At 32.9% G+C, this 18,987-nt stretch overlaps 1 protein-coding gene across 1 annotated transcript in view; it reads left to right on the top strand.

The window, feature by feature from the left end:
* Tmc (Transmembrane channel-like) overlaps positions 1 to 18,987 on the top strand; it is a 132,846-nt gene that overhangs the window by 19,795 nt on the left and 94,064 nt on the right. Inside the window, exon 2 of the mRNA XM_035361241.2 lies at positions 3,093 to 3,275. Within this exon, the coding sequence (XP_035217132.2) occupies positions 3,097 to 3,275 (179 nt within the window). The 5' untranslated portion in view covers positions 3,093 to 3,096. The remainder of the gene's footprint in view (positions 1 to 3,092; positions 3,276 to 18,987) is intronic.

Raw genomic sequence — 18,987 nt, forward strand, 5'->3', positions numbered from 1 at the left:
CTAAACACTGCTCCAAAAATTCTAAACATTTGCTACTATGCTGCCTTTAAAATTTTTACGATGTAGCTATTGAATTGTATATCGTAAGGATATTTAATAATAAAACTAAAAACAGTTAGTAGGAATAATTGCGACTCATAGAGCGTACGAAAAACCTTAAACCTTAACAAACCCTTTTTGGGTGACTTAAAATCTAAAATTTCAGATTTTTTTCAGTTAACATTTTTCTAATTTTTATAGCCTGTTAAATTTTTTTTAAAAAGCAATTCCTTTTTCAATATTTTGTATTGTAATTTAAAAACTTGATATGCAATCTTCTTACTTATTTGGACTCCTGCTAATAATTCGTACTGAAATTTTTCCATGTTGTTTATGTTTAGTCCGACTAGTCTATCCTATACCTTATTATAAAATCGTATTCCTTTCTTGATTAATTTAGTGATTCTTTGAGAAAGCTTCTCCAGGCTTCATTGTACAGATAGAGAGAAAAACTGAATTTATTACAGAAGTAATATTAGTGGTGATTAAAGTAAGGTTGCCTAAGTCGTACCACCGCTTAAGTCGTACCTTTTTTTTAAATATTGAGTAATATCACAGCAACTGCGAATCTTTCGGCAAAACGAGTTACTCTCAACCATATTGTTTCATATCGCGTTCGTCTCCCTGTAACATTTGTGAGGATGACTGTGAAAAGAATATGATTCCGTGCCTAAAATGGAAAGGCTAGGTGCTTATGCGTTAGAGCTGACAAGAAAATGAAAAAAATGTTTTTGTGATCATTGCTGTAATCAATTGTATAAATACATTAATTGAGAAAAAGAAAGTTTTATTATAATTGTAACAGTTTTAAATTCAGCACGACTTAAGCAACATATGGTAAGACTTAGAATACTGGAAGTCGTATTAATTTCATGTTCATAAGTTTTATTAATTTTATCCAAGAGATTTTATTGTAAATAGATTGCATGAAATTTTATTGTAATAAATATCAGCAAGGATAACACAAGATATTATTACCACACAGAATTTTTATTTTTTTTTTTCATATATCCTATAATTTATACCTATTCTTTCTTAGGAGATACGACTTACGCAACCTTACCTTGCCACGAAACGACCATTATGTCCTCTATCATAGAATTCTTCGAATTATTTTAGAAAATCAAAATCAAAATAAAATGAAATAATTCATATTTGAGCTAATATTCAGAACTGTCAATACATATTGACAAACAGATTACCATATCTGTATTTAATCAGTAAACTTTAAGACGCTTTAGTGCCCTAAAAAATAAATTCTTTTAAAGCATTTTTCTTCATTACAGCTCTTTTAGGAGCGTAATTAAAAGAGTTATTAAATTAAAGAAGTTGTACAGTGAGCTGTAATATTCTCTGCAGTTCAAAGTATAATTTCTATATCTAAAATCTATAACCTATTTACTGGAGCGATTGATCAAATTGATGTAATTTAAAAAGCAAAACTTTTGATTTATTATTAAAGGCATTAAATATTTTATGAAGTTATATTAGTTGAACCCTATGAAATTACATTAATTGGTTAACTAACTGATCTTTTCCCTTTTCTATAACAACTACTTTAGGCGACTGACTGCTTAAAATATTTATTATAGTCCTGCGTATTATAGTTGCTGTATTATTGTTTTATCAAGCTATAAGCAAAAGGAGTTGAGCTTTGTTCATCTCCTTAGTTGTTACTTCCAGCTGGAAATGCCAATAAATATATTAATTACTTGGCATACGCTTGTGTTGTGGGATTCTAAAAACGGAATGAAAAGTCATATGGCACCCTAAAACAACTGTTCATTTTTAAACTTAAATATAATTAGATTATAACTTTATCAAACAAAAAGCATTTATTAGTCCAAAGGGGCAATTTGCCCAGAAAGACTGTTAATTTCGTTTTGGCATTTTGCATTGATTCATTACAAGCGTTGTTTCACTTTTCAAATTGTTGCCACCAAATATTATCGCCCTGTATTATATTTAAAGAAATTAAGTAATGAAGAATCTGTATAAATGTATACACGTTTCTCGCACTGTGATCAACCCATGTGTGCGATGTTATGTGCGATGTGAGCATCATGCTATGATTTGCAGGTACTTTATTTTTTACCACGATATTTTCTACGACGATGTTTTTAAACTGCAAAGTTTTTTGAACAGCTTAATTTTCGACCACGATGTTTTATACCACGATGTTTTAGAACTGCGATATTTTCTCTTTGCTTTCTTTTCTCCCACGATGTTTTGTACCGCGACGTTTTCGCCTTGCGTTGTATTCTCCGCGACGTTTTCGTCCACGACGATTTTATCCCAATGTTTTTCGTGCCCCGATGTAACCCTAGAGCCATCAAACTTTGAGTAACGTAATCTTCCTGCGATTATGGGCATCTGGAAGCCCAAACTTGAAATTTGTAACTTGTTTTATTATTGATTTCATATTTTGTAAAACTTTTAACGAATTTTTGATTAACAAACTCAAGGATTTCAAACGAGCAATGGCAACGTTGTACAGAAAAAACATTTCTATCTCCAGCGCGGGAGATTGTGTATCGGAAATTCTAAAGATATGCTCATTTAAAAATTATTTTGCGATATTGCTCTTGAACTGAATTTTATGGTTTAAGTGCGAAGAACATGATGTTTAATGAATAAAGGTAACACACAAAATGTTAAAAAAAGTCCCTTTGGACATAATTTAAAATCTGAAACCTTTCAGGTTTTTTTTTTTTTTTTTTTTTTTTTCCCTGTTTAGTTTCACACATGCTAACTTTTTTTTTTTTTCTTTTTTCTTTTATATATATATATATATATATATATTTGGATCCAGCTGAAAAGCCAGTAAAAAATGCAATATATTAGAAACAAGGAAATTTTTGACGTTAATTAAAAAACAGATTTTATTAAATAAAATTTTGAGTTGCTTTCTAAAAAGCGTAAGTTGTAAAACACTAATAATACAGCTTAAGATATACCTAAGCAAATTATTTTTAACTGATTTTTAACAGTTTCATTTCAAAGCAAAATTTGTTGTGTTACTAAACTATGTATCCTTTTGTGTTTGTTTTCAGAGCAATGGCCGATGAACCGGATGATGATGAGTTAGAAGCGTATCTACGGAGTAGTTTAAGCGAACGCAGAAGGAGCAGATGGGGGCGGCAGTCGCTGCGCAGGGGGTCTTCTCCCTTCCTCACCGAGGCCATGGCAGCCAAACACGGCAGAAGACTCTCATCCTTCACCACTTCTTCGGGAGAGTAAGTAGTAACCACACGCTTCGTAACAATGAGGAAGGGCTTCAGTCGGGGTTTAAATCAATATAATTAGAAATGTTGCACTTTTCTTCGCATAAGGCGAGGAAGAACTGAAGTTACCCTCTGAAAGGGTTTGAAGCATAAGCTAAGTGTAAAATATTATACTGGCTTTTATTTACACACAGTAACCAAGTTAATTACTATATTTAATAAAACTGATTAATTGTATATTTATCGTTCCAAATGAGAGCCCAAATAAAAGAAAAACGTATTTGCTTATAAAAACTGGATTTTCAATCAACATATTATGAAGGGGCAAATAAAGAGCGGCGACTCTCTATGCTCTCGAAAAGTTTTTAAAAATAAATTTGTGCAAGAAAAACCATTTATCTAAGCTTTCATTTCGTTCACTTACAGTGTTTGTCGCTGCTGTCTAAAGTTTGTCATCGATTTCTCAGCTACTTTTTGATAAGCTAACGAGTTCAAATTTTCTATATGCGCTGTTTGTTAACGGCAATGCAATATAGTGGAAGATCTCTTCAAAATTCGTATAAGAGTTTTATAAAATTAAGCATTAAAAAGCCTTTTCATACTTGTATTGTTTTAACGAACAAACTGAAAACCGCAGAATTTTATTGTTTGCGGAATTGGATAGAGAGGGGGGAAAAAGATATTTTAAATAATATTCATATGAGATTCATATGAGAAAAATCTAGAATTTTTCGATCGTTTGATGACGTAAATAATTGTTGGAAGTAAAAAAGTGATAATTATACTTATGAAAGTGATTTTTCAAATCAATAATGTGATTGATAGCGTGTCATTGACACAAAAATTTGATAATATAATACGAAAAAATAGAAAAAGCTTTTATAAAACATGCTTTTATCTAAAATCCATAAAATGATTAATGAACTAAAAGCAGAAAAATTATTTATCTTGCAGTTCGTTCAGAGAAAGTGATTAAATAATTCTCGTTACAATATTCATCTACAAATTTATGTCACTGATAAATAAAACGTAATAAATAACGAAAAGTAAGAATCGAATTGCATTGCCATAAATATAAATCATTAATTTTATATGTTTATTAAGTGTTCTCCATGCTTATTATTGGTGATATAAAATTGTAGATGAATTTTGTGAAGAGAATTATTAAACCTCTTGCTCCCATTTAATTATATACTAAAACCTTTTTCTCTTCATAGTTCATTAATCATCTTACGAGTTTTAAACTAAAAATTATTTTATAAAAAACTTATTTTTATTTTTATTAACTTATCTTTAAATCATTGACGCTTATTTAAACTCAATCGTCATCATCTGAAATTAAATGCTGTGCATCATTGTACATTTTCTTTCTGTAAGTCTTTTACTATACCAATTTGCAGTCATCCGCAGTGTATTCAACTTGATAAAAAGCATGCGCGTGATGTGTTTTTTAATATTTACGTTACATCATTTTATAAACAATGTTCAGAATATTTTTTTTAAAGCCTTTTTTTTGTAATACTACACACGTTTAGAATAAAAGTCAGTTTTTTATATTATTTACTTTTACATTTTGAATAAATGTTTTGGAAAGAAAATTATCGGTAAAACGATTTTGATTGGTCATAACGGAAAATATAGGCAAACTTACAGTTTCTTGTCAAAAAAGTTCATTTACATTTCGATTTCATCACAGGCGAGATCGTTCTGTATTGAGGAAATAGATAAACTGGGTAGAATAGCAAAAGGTTATTTACAATAATAAACTGATGCCTCATCATTGCTGTAAATAAAATTCGGTGTTTTTTTCCGCTGAGGGGAAAAAGATAAAAACTTAACTGTATCCTCACTGGGAATCCAGTTATATATCTTCTAATTACAAAATCAGTTACAATCTGTTGTACGCCACAAGGACACATGAGAAAATCAGTTACAATCTGTTGTACGCTACAAGGACACATGAGAAAAATGACCTTAATTATTTGCCCTTCAGTCTTAATACGAACTATGTAGAAAAGTAGATTAAGGTGTCTAGAATATCATAAGCATAAAAGTATTTTAAAAGATTTGTCAATCGGAAGTTACGTTGTGAATATCGTATTTAGTTGTTCTTGGTACTGTTGTACATTCCCGTTAACCGTGAAAGTTGGCGGATCTTCTGCAGAACTTGTGGCTAGTCATTGTAGCGGAAATGCAAAGGAACAGGTCGCTTTTTATGCAGCTAGATAATAAACCGATTTAAAGTTCCGCGTACAGCATACGGAAAATTTAAATAAAAAAACACAACTTATCGCCATTGTTTATTTTCAAACAATGCCCCATATCGTGACTATTAAAAAAAATCCTTCTTTCCCATAACTTTGAAATACTGCATTGTATGCTGTTCTGTAGAAAGCAGGTTTCGAATTTTAATAGTTTTCTTTCAAAAAATAAATAGTGAATTAATTAAGGAAAACTAATAAATAATGAAATAACATTTAATTCATATTTTTCCGTATAAAACGTGAAGTGGCTTATCAAGGATTAATTTTTATATTCAAGATTAATCGGGGGGGAGATCTAATGGGTATATAATGACATCATGCTTAGTATTATTCTTAAGTTATATTTTCTGGCGACAGTCCTTGTTCGTCAAAAAATGATCGACCGTACAGTACATAAATCCCTCATTTTTGCAACCAGGTCCATTTCTTATTTATATGCTTGCTGTTTTTAAGTCTTGAAGAATATGAGACTACGAAATGCCGATTCTATTTTGTAGTGGTTTCTTCCTCATATTCTACAGCACTTCCATCCCACAGCCACGCTTAATGAGAGTAACAATACATCGCCAATAGCGCCTTAAGCGCGTAGTAAATGAGAGTCCGAAGAGAAGATGCGGCACCCCATCGTCTCGGAGAGGGTGTGGTTCTCGAAGCAGGAAAGAAAGGGTGTGTCCGCCAGCTGACCCCCACCGACAATAATTCATTGAGGACCTTGAGATCTTGGCCACGTTTCGGAAAAAGCGCTTGCCTGCTGCAGCATCTTTCACGTGCAGTCACGTGCGTTTCGAAAGAAGCGGCTGACTAACTCCTTCTTTATAGGGTGAGAGAAGAGAACTAAATCTACCATTCCTTGAGTTACCATTTAATTGGATCTCAGGAAGCTTTCCTTAAGAGAATTTCTAATTATGAGCAGGATTTCGATCCATTTGAAAAGGAAAATAGTTGATTGATTTCTCTCGTCACAAAAATTTTCAAATTCTTAGCTCATATCATTTCAGTATTAAATGAGAAAATAGCTGCAATACTCAAAGAGAATTATTCTCTGTAGTTGTAACTTTGAAGCATAATAAACAGCATTTTATTATATATTTATGTATGAGACCTGTAAGGGACTATTGCATTCGCCCATGAGGGCTTAATTTAACAAAATATCCCCAGGACGTTCTGTTTATGTCGTGACATCCCATAATTCACTTAAGATATTTCGAGCATCTTAATTCTCAGGTATGCTAAAGACTTCGTAATTTAACATCCATGATAATATCTTACTTAAGTGGCTACGTACCGGAATGTACGTAGATGGGGTGAAGATGTTGATTTTCAAATGCCTTGAACATTTCGTTATTTCACATTCTAAGGGCATTTATTCACAGTTCTAGCGATTTTAGTTTTTTTTTTTTTTTTTTTTTTTTTGAATTTGGAGGCCTGAAAGTATGCATTATTATTTAATATTTATATATATTTTGCTTTTTAAATATGTATGAATATTAATAGTATGCTGAACATTGTTTGAATTAATATAGGTATGCAACTGTTGAACATTGTTCAGAATTAATATAGGTATACAAGATAAATTTAACGTTTATTAATTTTAACGGCACCTTATCAGACATTTGCGTTAATTTACTACTATATACGGGGAAAATATTTTTAATAAATTAGATATGCCTAGAATATTTTAGTAAATTGCATATACCAACCAGCAAAATTTGCATAGCATATAAAATTGCATATGCAAATTTTGGTCAATAAATTGCTTAAATTATTTGCGTAATTACTTTTATATGTAAAGTTTTGGGTCAAATTGATAAAAAATTATTATTTAAATTATTTATATAATTATTATCATATTTCAAATTATCATAAGTATAAATCAAATTACTAACATCTTTAAAATTAGTCAAACAGAACAACAAATCTAGAAATTTGTTAGTAATCTAAAACGAATTGAGATGCGTTTTAAAAACTCTTCGTATGTTAAAATGTCCTGTAAAGTAAACCCTCAAATGAGTACTATCTTCCTGAAACGACCACCTCTGGAAGAAATCAGTGATTCTCAGAACATTCATACTGAACATCATCACTTTTAAATGAACACTGTTGTCACATTCCCCGTGTATTTTCCCATGCATTACGTTAAGAAATTTTATCACGCGGTTGTAAAATAATCTTGTACTTTAAAAGTTGGACAAAATTAAAGAAATTAAATATAATATATAAAATGAAATTAAATATAATATAAATAATATATAAATACTATATTATTATAAAAATAATAAATATTAAAAATAAGAAGCTCAAATATAACTTTACTAAAATCCCGCTATTAATGTGACTAAAATATTTCCATTTAATCTTAAAAAAATTTCATGCTTATAAATTTTATCGTTTCTTTGGAAGTGGTCTATAAATTTGTAAAACTAACAAGAGGAAGGTAAGTGTTTTACATTAATTTAACGGACCTCGCATTTAAATGTTATTTCTTTTTTATAATTTATGTGTAATTCTTAGAAGTGGAGACAATCACTGAAAAATAGATGAATTTGAATTAGAGCTAAATTATTAGGGAAAAATAAGAAGACCATCTAAGCAAGAGAGGAAAAAAATTAAATTGAAAATGAATAACTCACATTAAAAAAAGTATTGTTTATTATACAGTTGTTAGGTACAACTGTAATATCCTTTTTGTGTATAAATGTTAAATTCAGGCGTAGCCTCAAATAAGACGAATTTCTTTCTTTTTTTTTTTTTTTTTTCTTTTCTTTTTTTTTTTTTTTTTTTTTTTTTGTACAATTAAATCTCAGTATGTTGTATGATATTTTATTTTAGTTAACCAGATATTATGGGTATCAGCCTATATTATATTTTTTTCTTTTCATACTCCTCACTAGGATGCGAATTAGGTTTTCGATGCATTTAAGCTGAGGCTAAGAGTAGAACTTCTGGCAGCCTCATCTTTCCTGTTATTTAAGACAATGTCATTTTGAAGACCCAGAATTTCTAGCACCAGTTTTCCTGTTCTTGTTTGAATAAATTCTGCAATATATGTAGCTATTGAGATTACGTTTACTTGGTTACTTAAGTAAAATGACTGATGAAAATGTAATCGTTGGTTCGAAAATATTAAACTGTTCAAATCGTTTTTCAAACTGGTCTTTAAGTAATTTAAGATTGATAACAAATGAGGACAAGTCAGTTTTAGCTTCGCTGTTATTTGTTTCATAGTTTAGAAATGCACAAGTGACTTCCTCTGCAGATGCGATATGCACAAAACCAGTTTACATTTAAAAGACTCTATCATTTAAACTATATGTCTTTCCCTGCAGTTCCAAGTTTAAATATGTTTATATCTCAGTTATGTCTGTGAGAAAAACCTAAAACCACCAGCCAGGAAAAGTCAGCAAAATTTTGATTTTTGTTTGGTAATGATATAATCGTTTTACTTATTCAATTAAATTTCCAAATCTTGAAGCTCTTTGCCTTTACTGAGCTAACGTACTTCAATAGAGGATTTTCTACTAAGCCGTTGAAAAGGCAGTGTTGCAAAGGGCTGTTCCAGTAAAGTTTACTATTTTTGTAAATATTTTCATGACGCGTCCGAAGCAACATTCTACCACACCAAGTTTCAGGAGGGGTGATACACTGACTCGGACATAAAGTTTGGAAGTGATTTATATTTTCTGCAGAGGGCAAATAATCCAATAATATTATCAAGCATTGCTGGTGCTTCAGCAGAGATTATCGCAGCTTATGTAAAGGCATAAATAGTTCTAGTTAATTTACGAGTCCGTGGCTACTACAACTTTACTGAAGTTATAAGGTATTTCTCCCGCCGTCTTAGCATGCCTGCGTGGTGTAATGAGCAGCACACTCGACGCGTATTCGAGAGGTCCGTGGTTCACGTCCCGGCGAGGGCATTGCTCGTTTTTGATCTTTTCTGCTTTCCAAAAATACCTAATGTCTCTACAGTGGCTCCCGAACTAAAAAAGGTAGTGGATGATAATTCTCCACCACCAGGATTTGATGATTGAGTCCCCTAATCCCCAGTCGCCCTTTAGAAGGGTGAATATATAAGGTATTTCTCCTGCCTTCTTAGCATGCCTTCGGGCTGTAATGGCCAGCACACTCGGCGCGTATTCGAGAGGTCCGTGGTTCGAGTTCCGGCGAGGGCATTGCTCATTTTTCATCTCTTCTGCTTTCAAAAAATACCTAATGTCTCTACAAAGTGTTTAGGGACTATTCGCTGGTCTTCTTGCAACTATGAACTATATATCAGAGAAGAGTTAGAACACCCTTTTATTCATTCCAAGAATTACTACAGACGGTAAGCTTCCACTTGGGCTTTAACTTAAGATAGAAAATAAGGAACTAAACTGATTCTAACTAGCTATACTTTAGCCGAAGCTGTATAAAGACAAGTAACCGAATTTTCCCGTAATTAAACCTCATCTGCGAATACTAACAGGCACGTAAGATTACAGCGGAAAGTAGTAAGATAGGCTCAAAGCAATGACGTGGCCCTAAGGTAGAACACGCTCTACTAAGAACTTCTGAGCTCTACTACGGAAGTGACTGAACTTCCCATTAAATACTGGTTGTACTTCATTTGCATAAAACGCGATACTGAAATCTTATTCTGGCATAGAGTTGTAAGTGGAAAACAAGAATTTAAAGGAAAGGGTTTCAAAATAAAAAATAACTATTAGAAAATTAAAATAATCTCTACAGGCATATCTATAGACTTTGTGTATGCTGTAAATATGTTGCAGATATCTTCATCGTCTTTCAGAACGTTCCCATGTCAGTCTAAAAGGAAGGCCTGAAGGCTAAAAATAAAGAAGGGAAAGAATAAAATAACTAATAAAAAAGAAGAGGAAGAAGGGGGAAAATGAAATAACTAATAAAAAAAAATTCTGAAAGCTTTTCAGATTTTACATTACGCTCAAAGGGGCGTTTTTTTTTTTAACGTTTTATGTGTTACCTTGTAAGGATCTTAAGTTTCACTAACGTTTATTTTATTTTAAAACTTTACTGTCCTCTCTTACTTTCCACATCCGACCAGAATAAACGCGTGAATATGTTTATGCAAATTGTACTTGCTAACGCTTAGATATTTAGGTTCTGGCTTTTCTCCAAGAACAGAGTTAGATGGAGAGAAAGTGAGTCTCCTTGCCACTGTGTTCCACGCGAGCTTTCAATCAGTTGCTGTCCGCCTTTAAGGCCATAGGTTTAGTCCTCACGATATTTAAAACGTATTGTAGTTTTCCGCAGGTTGCGCTCTACATACGTAATAAACTAAAAGGCCAACCTTAGTGTTTGTCATCTGTATCATCTCTTATTTAAATTTAGTTAGTTAGTAGTTCTCATATTTTTACGTTCAGACCACAAGTGTATCCCGAAGTGCGGGAGCGCCTGTAATATCGTGGAGAATAAAGGGTAATTAAACCCTTCTCATCTTGTCGTCTCTTTTACACTCCATAAGACATAGTTTGTAGTCAGACTCACTGTCTCGTCATTACACTTCATGTTTGCAAAGCAGATAAGGAGAAATAGGAATCCTGATAACCTTTATTTATTAAATATCATGTTTTTTGCACTTACACCATAAAATTCAGTTCAACAGCAGCATCGCAAAATAAATTTAAAATGAGAATATCTTTAGAATTTTCGATACACAGTCTCGTGCGCTGGAGATAAAAATGCTTTCTTTTCTTTCCCCGTACAGTGCTGTCATTTTTCGCTCTGAAATCGTGGAGTTTGTTAATCAAAAATTCTTTAAAGTTTTACAAAATATGAAATATATAAAATATAAAACAAATTCCAAATTTGGGCTTCCAGCTGTCCATACTCGGGTGGAAATGTATGTTATTCAAAATGTGATGGCTCTAGCTACCGTCTCTTTATCACAATGCGAGAAACATACAATGCATTTATGCAGATTCTTCATTATTTAATTTGTTTACATATAATACAGGTCTGTAATATTTGGTGCCAACAGTTTGAAAAGTGAACCGGCATTTAAAGTTTTCAACGCAAAATTCCAAAATGAAATCAATACCCCTTCTGGGAAAATTTTCCCTTTGGTCTAAAAATAAAATGACTAATATTAAATAATTAAATTAAATTTCAATGAACTATAAAGATATTAATAAAATTTAATAAATTATTAAATTCATGACAAATAGTTAAATAAAAGAAATAAAATATCGGGCCTCATCTTATTTGGATCTCTGCTGGACTTAAATTTCATTCAGAATAAAACTAAGTAGTAGCTTAGTCGGCCTTCGGCTAATTCTAGCCCTGAATATACGGTATATTGTACAATTTCAAGGCGTGATACAAACAAAGGCCATTCTTTTCCCAGCATGCCGCTGAAAAAAATAAAACGATTAAAGCGGCACTAATGAGAACAGAGAGAATTATAGAAACAATATGAGAGTATAGCAAGAAAATTTAGTGGAAAAATGTAGCTTCGAAAACAAAGAGGGAAGAGTCCTAAGCTTTCTGACCCCTATGCCCCGCCCGGTTATTCTAGCTGTCAAGCAGAATGTGACTGGGCACCCCAAAAAATTCCCCGGAATTCTATCTAATAACAAAATGAGAAGAAATATAAGGTCTGCCACAAGTGAAAATTTTTGGCTCTCGTATTTGTTGAATAGTTCAAGTCTGCAGGACCTCTGCAGTGAGAGGTCACTAGCTGTGGAAGTGCACAACCAAAGAAGTCATTTTTAGTACTTTCCGGAACAAAACATTTTACCCGCTCTCATAAATTCTTTGCACTGCATGGAGAATACGCTTTTGACATGTGGATAGCGGATTTTCTAACCTTAAAAGTATTAACACCTCCGTCCGTTTTTACTCCAGAGAAAAACTGGTATGCATTCGGAAGTTATAATCAACTTTTACGTATATTTACTTTTAAAAGAAATTTTTCCCATTGAAATTGTGTTCTGTTTACATAAAAAAGTGCCAGATGGAAAAATGTTCTGTTTACATAAAAAAGTGCCTTTTATTTCCTTTTATTTAGGGCTCCGGTGCGCTCTGACTAGAATCATCATTTACCTCAGAAATTGAGAAATACCGGAGCCGGACTCCGTTGGGCTCCGGCGCAATTTAAGCTCTGGTCAAAATACATATTCATCTAATATCCTATAAAAAGTTTCCCTATATCGCCTGGGCCATGTCAATCGATAACCTATACTGATAAACCAAATTAAAAGAACCTTTTGGGCTATCTTTAAAACCTCAGTCGTTTCAAAATTTTTTGAAGACTTAGCTGTTAAGCACTTTTTATTGCTTATCTATATGATTTAATAAATGTTTAGTAAGCGAAACTATTTACTATTAATTTAATTATTCTTCATTTGCCTTATTGTTTCATTTAATTCTTACATTTATTCTTACATTTTAATTTATGGTTTATCTATTTATTATTAATTTAATTTAATTTATTAGTATTTTTATTATTTACCTTTAATTATTCATTTCTTTTCAGTGGTATTTAGTTATATATTTTTATTCATCGTCTTCCTGACAGTCTTCCATAGGGCTCTGGTAATTCTAATTTTGGAAATTAAAACATGACTAAATTGCAATACACAGGATGACGGCAAAGCTGTTATAGCACTGTCAATCCTAATAAAACTTTACACCTCACTTAAATTTTATGTACATAGTGACACATAAAAACACGTATTTGGGTGCTTTTTCTTCATGGAAAATCCAGTAAATGTCAGGAGAAGTGAGTATTAAGCTCTAATTTGCCTCGAATAGTACAGTTTGCAAGACGGTAAATAACGGAGGTTAAGTGTCGAATAGCAGATGAAACTTGTGAGTTTTTTTTAAAAAAAGATGAATTTGGTGGTGATACAAAGAAGTTGCCTTGCACACTCTACTGCAAAAGACGCTTCTTACGAACGGATTAGTCAGCAGTTTGAAGCCACTGGCTGTGCATTGGAAATGAATCAACGACGACCATCAAATGCTCACCCACTTGCAAATGGCAACAGGTTTCTCTCTACACACTCAGTGATTTATGCAGAAGAGCCTACTTCATACACTGCAAATGTTGTTCTCCATTTCCTGATTGAGATATTTAATATGTAATATCTCATCGGTTTCCTAAACGCCAGGAGGGAGCAGACCCAGCGCCAAAGCCAGTGCATTCGCTTTGGGAAGTAAAAGTTTAAGAATTCAGGAAGAAACAGAGCGCAATTTATAAGTCTAAAATTTTACAATGTGCGGCGAAAAGCCTAGGCCGACCCTGAGTGAGAGATAGAGGCTCCCACATAGCCTGGATATTAATCCACTTGATTTTGTTTTCTGAAATTTTTAAAGATAATGTGTTTGTAAGGTAGTCTACAGACGTAGTGAAACTAATCTCTCTTTCTTGCAGTTGTGTTGCGCACTTTCGGAAGAGTCGTCCGCAAGTTTGTGACAAACGCAAAGGTTCGCTTTCAAGAAATTGTGAACCAATTTCAGAAATTCATGGGCTGTTCTGAGAATTTAAAATCCAACTACCATATCTTCAGGATATAGCAGAATATCCCCTCCCTGTGCGTAATGTAACATCCTTGTATATCCGAAGAAAATTCTTATGAGCTCCTTAATTGTATGCAGGTATGCAACAACGAAAAATTATTGAGCTGGAAGTAAATTATTCGTGAAAACCACTTTATGAAGTTGCTCTAATGAAAATATTCGTTTTGCGTATGGGTTCTAAACTGCAATTTCAGCACTACTTCATGGCAAATACATCTCAACAATTCAACATTCTGATGAAGGGAGTGCTGTTAACAGAAACAAACATCTCACCTTTCCCCGTAGGCTGCAATGAAGCCAATTAGAGAAGGCGACAAACCAAACAGTTCAGAGAAAATTGAACAACGTTGTAATCAAAGAGAGTGGTGCACCAACTCAAAAGAATAAATAACTGAGACCTAATGAAATATTTGGTTTGGCTTAATGGCAAGAGTGAAGGCGTTTTAACTTAGTCATCAGCACTTCGTTTCTGTCAATAATTTGCCAGTGGGGAAGTCATTTAGAAAAGTTATCTACTGATACATTGTATTTAATACGTTTATTTAAAACTACAGTTTTGTAGTACAGCGATGAAAATATCATTCTTATTTTTACCCGAAAAATTTTTTTATTGGTATCTATAACTTCTTACTTACTATTGTTTCGTTTCCGGATAGAATTAAATTACTGTTTATTTCAATTATATAGTCAACTCCTGATAAACCGAGGTGGATTGTTGCAGCTGCAGCTTAACTGGTATGTGTATAAATAAAGAAACTTAAGGTGGTTTATGGGATATGGTGAAAACATTATTGTCACAAGTCATATTCCTAAAACAAAATTGTCCTAGAAAATGTAAAAAGAAAAATATAATTATCAGGGAAATTGCAGTGATACCTAGTTAATGATGGTATAGTATTTGGAAGCTGTTTTTTTCGCAATAGTTTGTAATTTAACTCTAATCTGGAATATATAAACATTAATTCGCTAAAAGTAAAGTATTCAATCTGAAAAAAAATCATGTGTTCTAACAGCTGTTTTTAAGCGAGTTGAAATCAACGATATTTTTTAAGTTCTCTTGCAAACATAATACTATTTATAACGTAATGTTTTTCATTTCTAATGACATTTATTTTTCTGTTGTATGTTATTTTTTTATTTCAGTTTATTTTTCTTTATAACTGGCAACTGTTTAAATTCCGTTTAATAATGGAACACATTCCTTAATAAGAATATTGGTTTCTTAATAACAATATAATATTATTTTCTGGTAATCCAAAGTCATGTTTTAAAACTGCCACATTTTTATACCAAATAAACAAATTTTTGCAAGTCCGTGTACTATAAAAATATATTCTTTACTAGGATTCGTATCATGTAAAGAAAGTAGAAAGCTTTTAAATTTAAATATATATTTTTCCCTAGAATATCTATAAAAACGATTAAACTTCCCTAAGTAGAAATGGTAGAAATACATTGCGTCCTCCATGGAATTCGCACCAGGGATCTTCCAGTTGTTAGCTGGATGTCTTAACTCCTTATACTATAAAAATATGCATAAGGAAATGCGACAATTTTTTTATTTTCTATTTAAGTGGAAACTAATTAAGAAGGGACATGAAATCTCCTTTAGCAAATCCAAATGATGTTGAGTTCAGTTCGGGTGCCACTTTAGAAATATTTTTATATTATTTTAGGAGTCAGAAAGCAGGAGAAAACAACTGTATCCTCACCTCGAATTGAACTACGCATTTTTTAGTTGCTAAATGAACGTGCTGACTTCTTACAGCATGAGGGAAGGCGATAACTTCTTGTATATCTAGTTCAGAATGATTTAAGTGCCGTTTAAAATTCCTTTCACCGATTTTATTGTTAAAACAAGCAATATTGTTTCACATTATGTACTTCAGTGATTGAATGATCAAATCACATGTCACTTCGTCAACGTGTGTTTTAATAGTTTGTGATAATGATACTTGTGTTTCCATTCTTTGGGAAATTAACTAACTTTTGACACTATTCCTTGTTCAAGAAACTTTCTGACTCACTTTTTGATGAAACTGTTTTGAAAAACTGTTTCGAGGGCACTCGTAATTAAACCTAAGTAATTTAAACTTAAAGTATAAAATTTAATTATACTGTGATTATGCATTAATTGTTATACTGATGTGTTTCATTTTTCGTTGACATTATGTTTTCTCCTAAATATCGGAATGAAATTTTCTTTCATTCTTCCTTCAATTTTGATGCGAAGACAGTTGACGGCTCGTTATTGGCCAAATGAATAAGATTGCTGAATACTGGTAGTTTGATCCGAGTTCGCAACCTGAACAATAAATTAGTTGCGTGGGAGTTCCCAGTGTATTCTGTACTTTTAACATAAATAAGAGTCAGATTTTGTTAAAACATTCCCCGCTAAGACATCCTTTCCTTTAGTAGGTACTTTACACGATTAAAAAACGTTTTTCAATTATTATATATTTTCTCTTTCAGTTTGTTTTTGAAAATTTAATTGTTTATCACAACAGTTCCAATGCTGTTTTTCCGAAATATTTCAAAATTCTAATAATCTAATTCTAATGTTAAATTGATACTATGCAGAATAAATCTAGGTGCATTAAAGTTTGGATAAATATTGCCAGAAATAAAATAAAAGCACGTAGATTCACTGAAAAGTATAAGGATCGTACTATACACAGGCATTCTAGAGGTTTTTTCTGTAGGTAAAGTGCACGAGAGAGATAGTTTCCATTAGAAAGTCCTCCATGTAGGATAAAGTTGATTTCGCCCTTTTTCTCCACTGAAGTGTCTAATAGTTTTTATAATGGACTAGAAGAGTGGAGAACAATAATTCATCTTTACTTGGATTGTCTGACTGCATCTCTTGCCTTTCTTCAGTCGCCCCTTAAGTGGCAGAATGTAAAATTATGGTATCAACCCTTGTGAGCTCTTCAGGTGTTTACCTTGTGTTGGTTAGCATGTGTACCTAGCACAGTGGTTCGAATGCCGCAGAGGGCACAGTTTCTTTCTCCCTTTTCTTGCAGTCTTAAAATAAGGTAGACGACAATTCGTTACCGTCTGGACTTGGTTACACCTGGTTACTAAAGGAGGGGGAAAAACGCTCTTTTATGGGATCAGATCAGAACCGTTCAAACTACTGAATCGACTTTTATATGACTCACCGCTCACTATTAATCTTGAGGAATAAGATCTTGAATGGCTTCATATTCCATTTACAAAATGCTTCAAATTAATTTAATCCCAAACTGCCTGTACCTAGTGTGGCAGTGATTATTACAATAGTCTATTTTCTTTAATATTAAGCAAAAAAGGTTGTCTTTTGGCTTATACAGTAGAAATGGGTAATTCGCTCGTGCAATGATTCAATCAACCGTTTTACTTCAATGATTGAGTGAACATTCATGTGATAAAACCGTGAGAGTGGATTACTATCTCTCTGGGCTGATTTCTTTCAAACGTAGTTTTCAGATTCCCCAAAACCTCTTTCTACACAGAATTACATTAAAGTTCTGGAATAAAAAACTATCAAAAAGTTGAGAAATGATAAAAATAAAAGTCACTTTTAACATAGGTGCAGAATGCCACCCAGATAGTATAGTGGTTAGGGGATCGGACTGCGATACCAAAGGGCCCGGGTTCGAATCCCTGAGAAGGTATGGTTGTAACTGTCCGTCCCTTCATAGGAGGCAAAGGTGGCCCACCTATTAGGTGCCTCCATAATAAAGTGACCACCACTTCTGGCCCTAATTGTGGCCAAGCCGAAGTCGGCTGACGGTCCGCTATTAGGGGGAAAAAGATCCCTTTCTTTCGTAAAATAGGAACCGAACTTCGTTGCACGCTTCCAACAAGAACAGAATTATAAAAGAGTAACCGTTCGGTTTAATCGAATGAACGTTCGCTCTATTAAAGTAAAACGGTTCATCGAATTATTTCACCGGCGAATTGCCCATTTTTAATGGATAACCCAAAAGAATTATTATTATTATTTTGCTAATATTAAGGAAAACAGCCTATCGTAACAATCAATGCCACATTAGTTATGAACGGTTTTGGTATTAATTCACTTGCAACATTTTGCAGAAGTGCATATATAAAGCCATTTTTACTGTGTACATCTAGTGTAATGGAAGATTTCGGCTTCTATTCTAGGGGAAAGCACAATCTCTCGCTTCCTTTTCTGCTTTTCTGAAGTCCCACATTTACTGAACGGACAGAGACTGTTGTTGCTAATGCTTAGTTGTCTGATCCTTGCTCACTTCTTCACTTGTCATCCCAAGCCCATGAAATTCCTCAGGGCTAGGAGCAAAAGTTTACGTCTATCGTTGGCAACAGCCTTGAGCACCGTACAGGTGACAGTGCGATTTAACTCAGCTCTGCTCCCCAATTATGCTGGAAAGTATCCCCGACGGAAGTGTCCAACCCTCTTCTCCTATCATCAACCTCATCAAACATCCGTACCTTCTCCGGGATTCAAACCCGGGCCCTTCGTCACGGCAGTCAGTGACACTAACCACTATACCGGTTGGGCAGCACGCAGGGACTTTACCATGTGTCTTTCGCAGTGTAGTTATCATCATATACAGCTAGCAAACTTGTAGGTGAGAGGCCCATTACCAGTAAGAACACAATTGAATTTTTCCCGCTTCCTGCTCTCAGATAGATAATAACAATGTCGCAATTTTTTCTGTTTCATAAATGTTTCAGAAAATTCATAAACGCCTGAACCACATAATTGTGCTTACTTATATATTTAGAAATTAAAAAATTTATAGAAAGTAAAGAAGTGTAAAATACTATAGTCATTTTTTACGACTAAAATTAATTTGTTTTTGTAAAACAAATATACATGTTATATTATTTTATTTATAGGTAATATTCTCTGCAATGCTAGTATTTATAAGAAATAAAACTTTTGTAGA

This window comes from Stegodyphus dumicola, chromosome 7 (assembly GCF_044657685.1).
Source record: "Stegodyphus dumicola isolate Sdum_Otavi_A_Nest chromosome 7, ASM4465768v1".
In the NCBI taxonomy this organism is placed as follows: Eukaryota; Metazoa; Arthropoda; class Arachnida; order Araneae; family Eresidae; genus Stegodyphus; species Stegodyphus dumicola.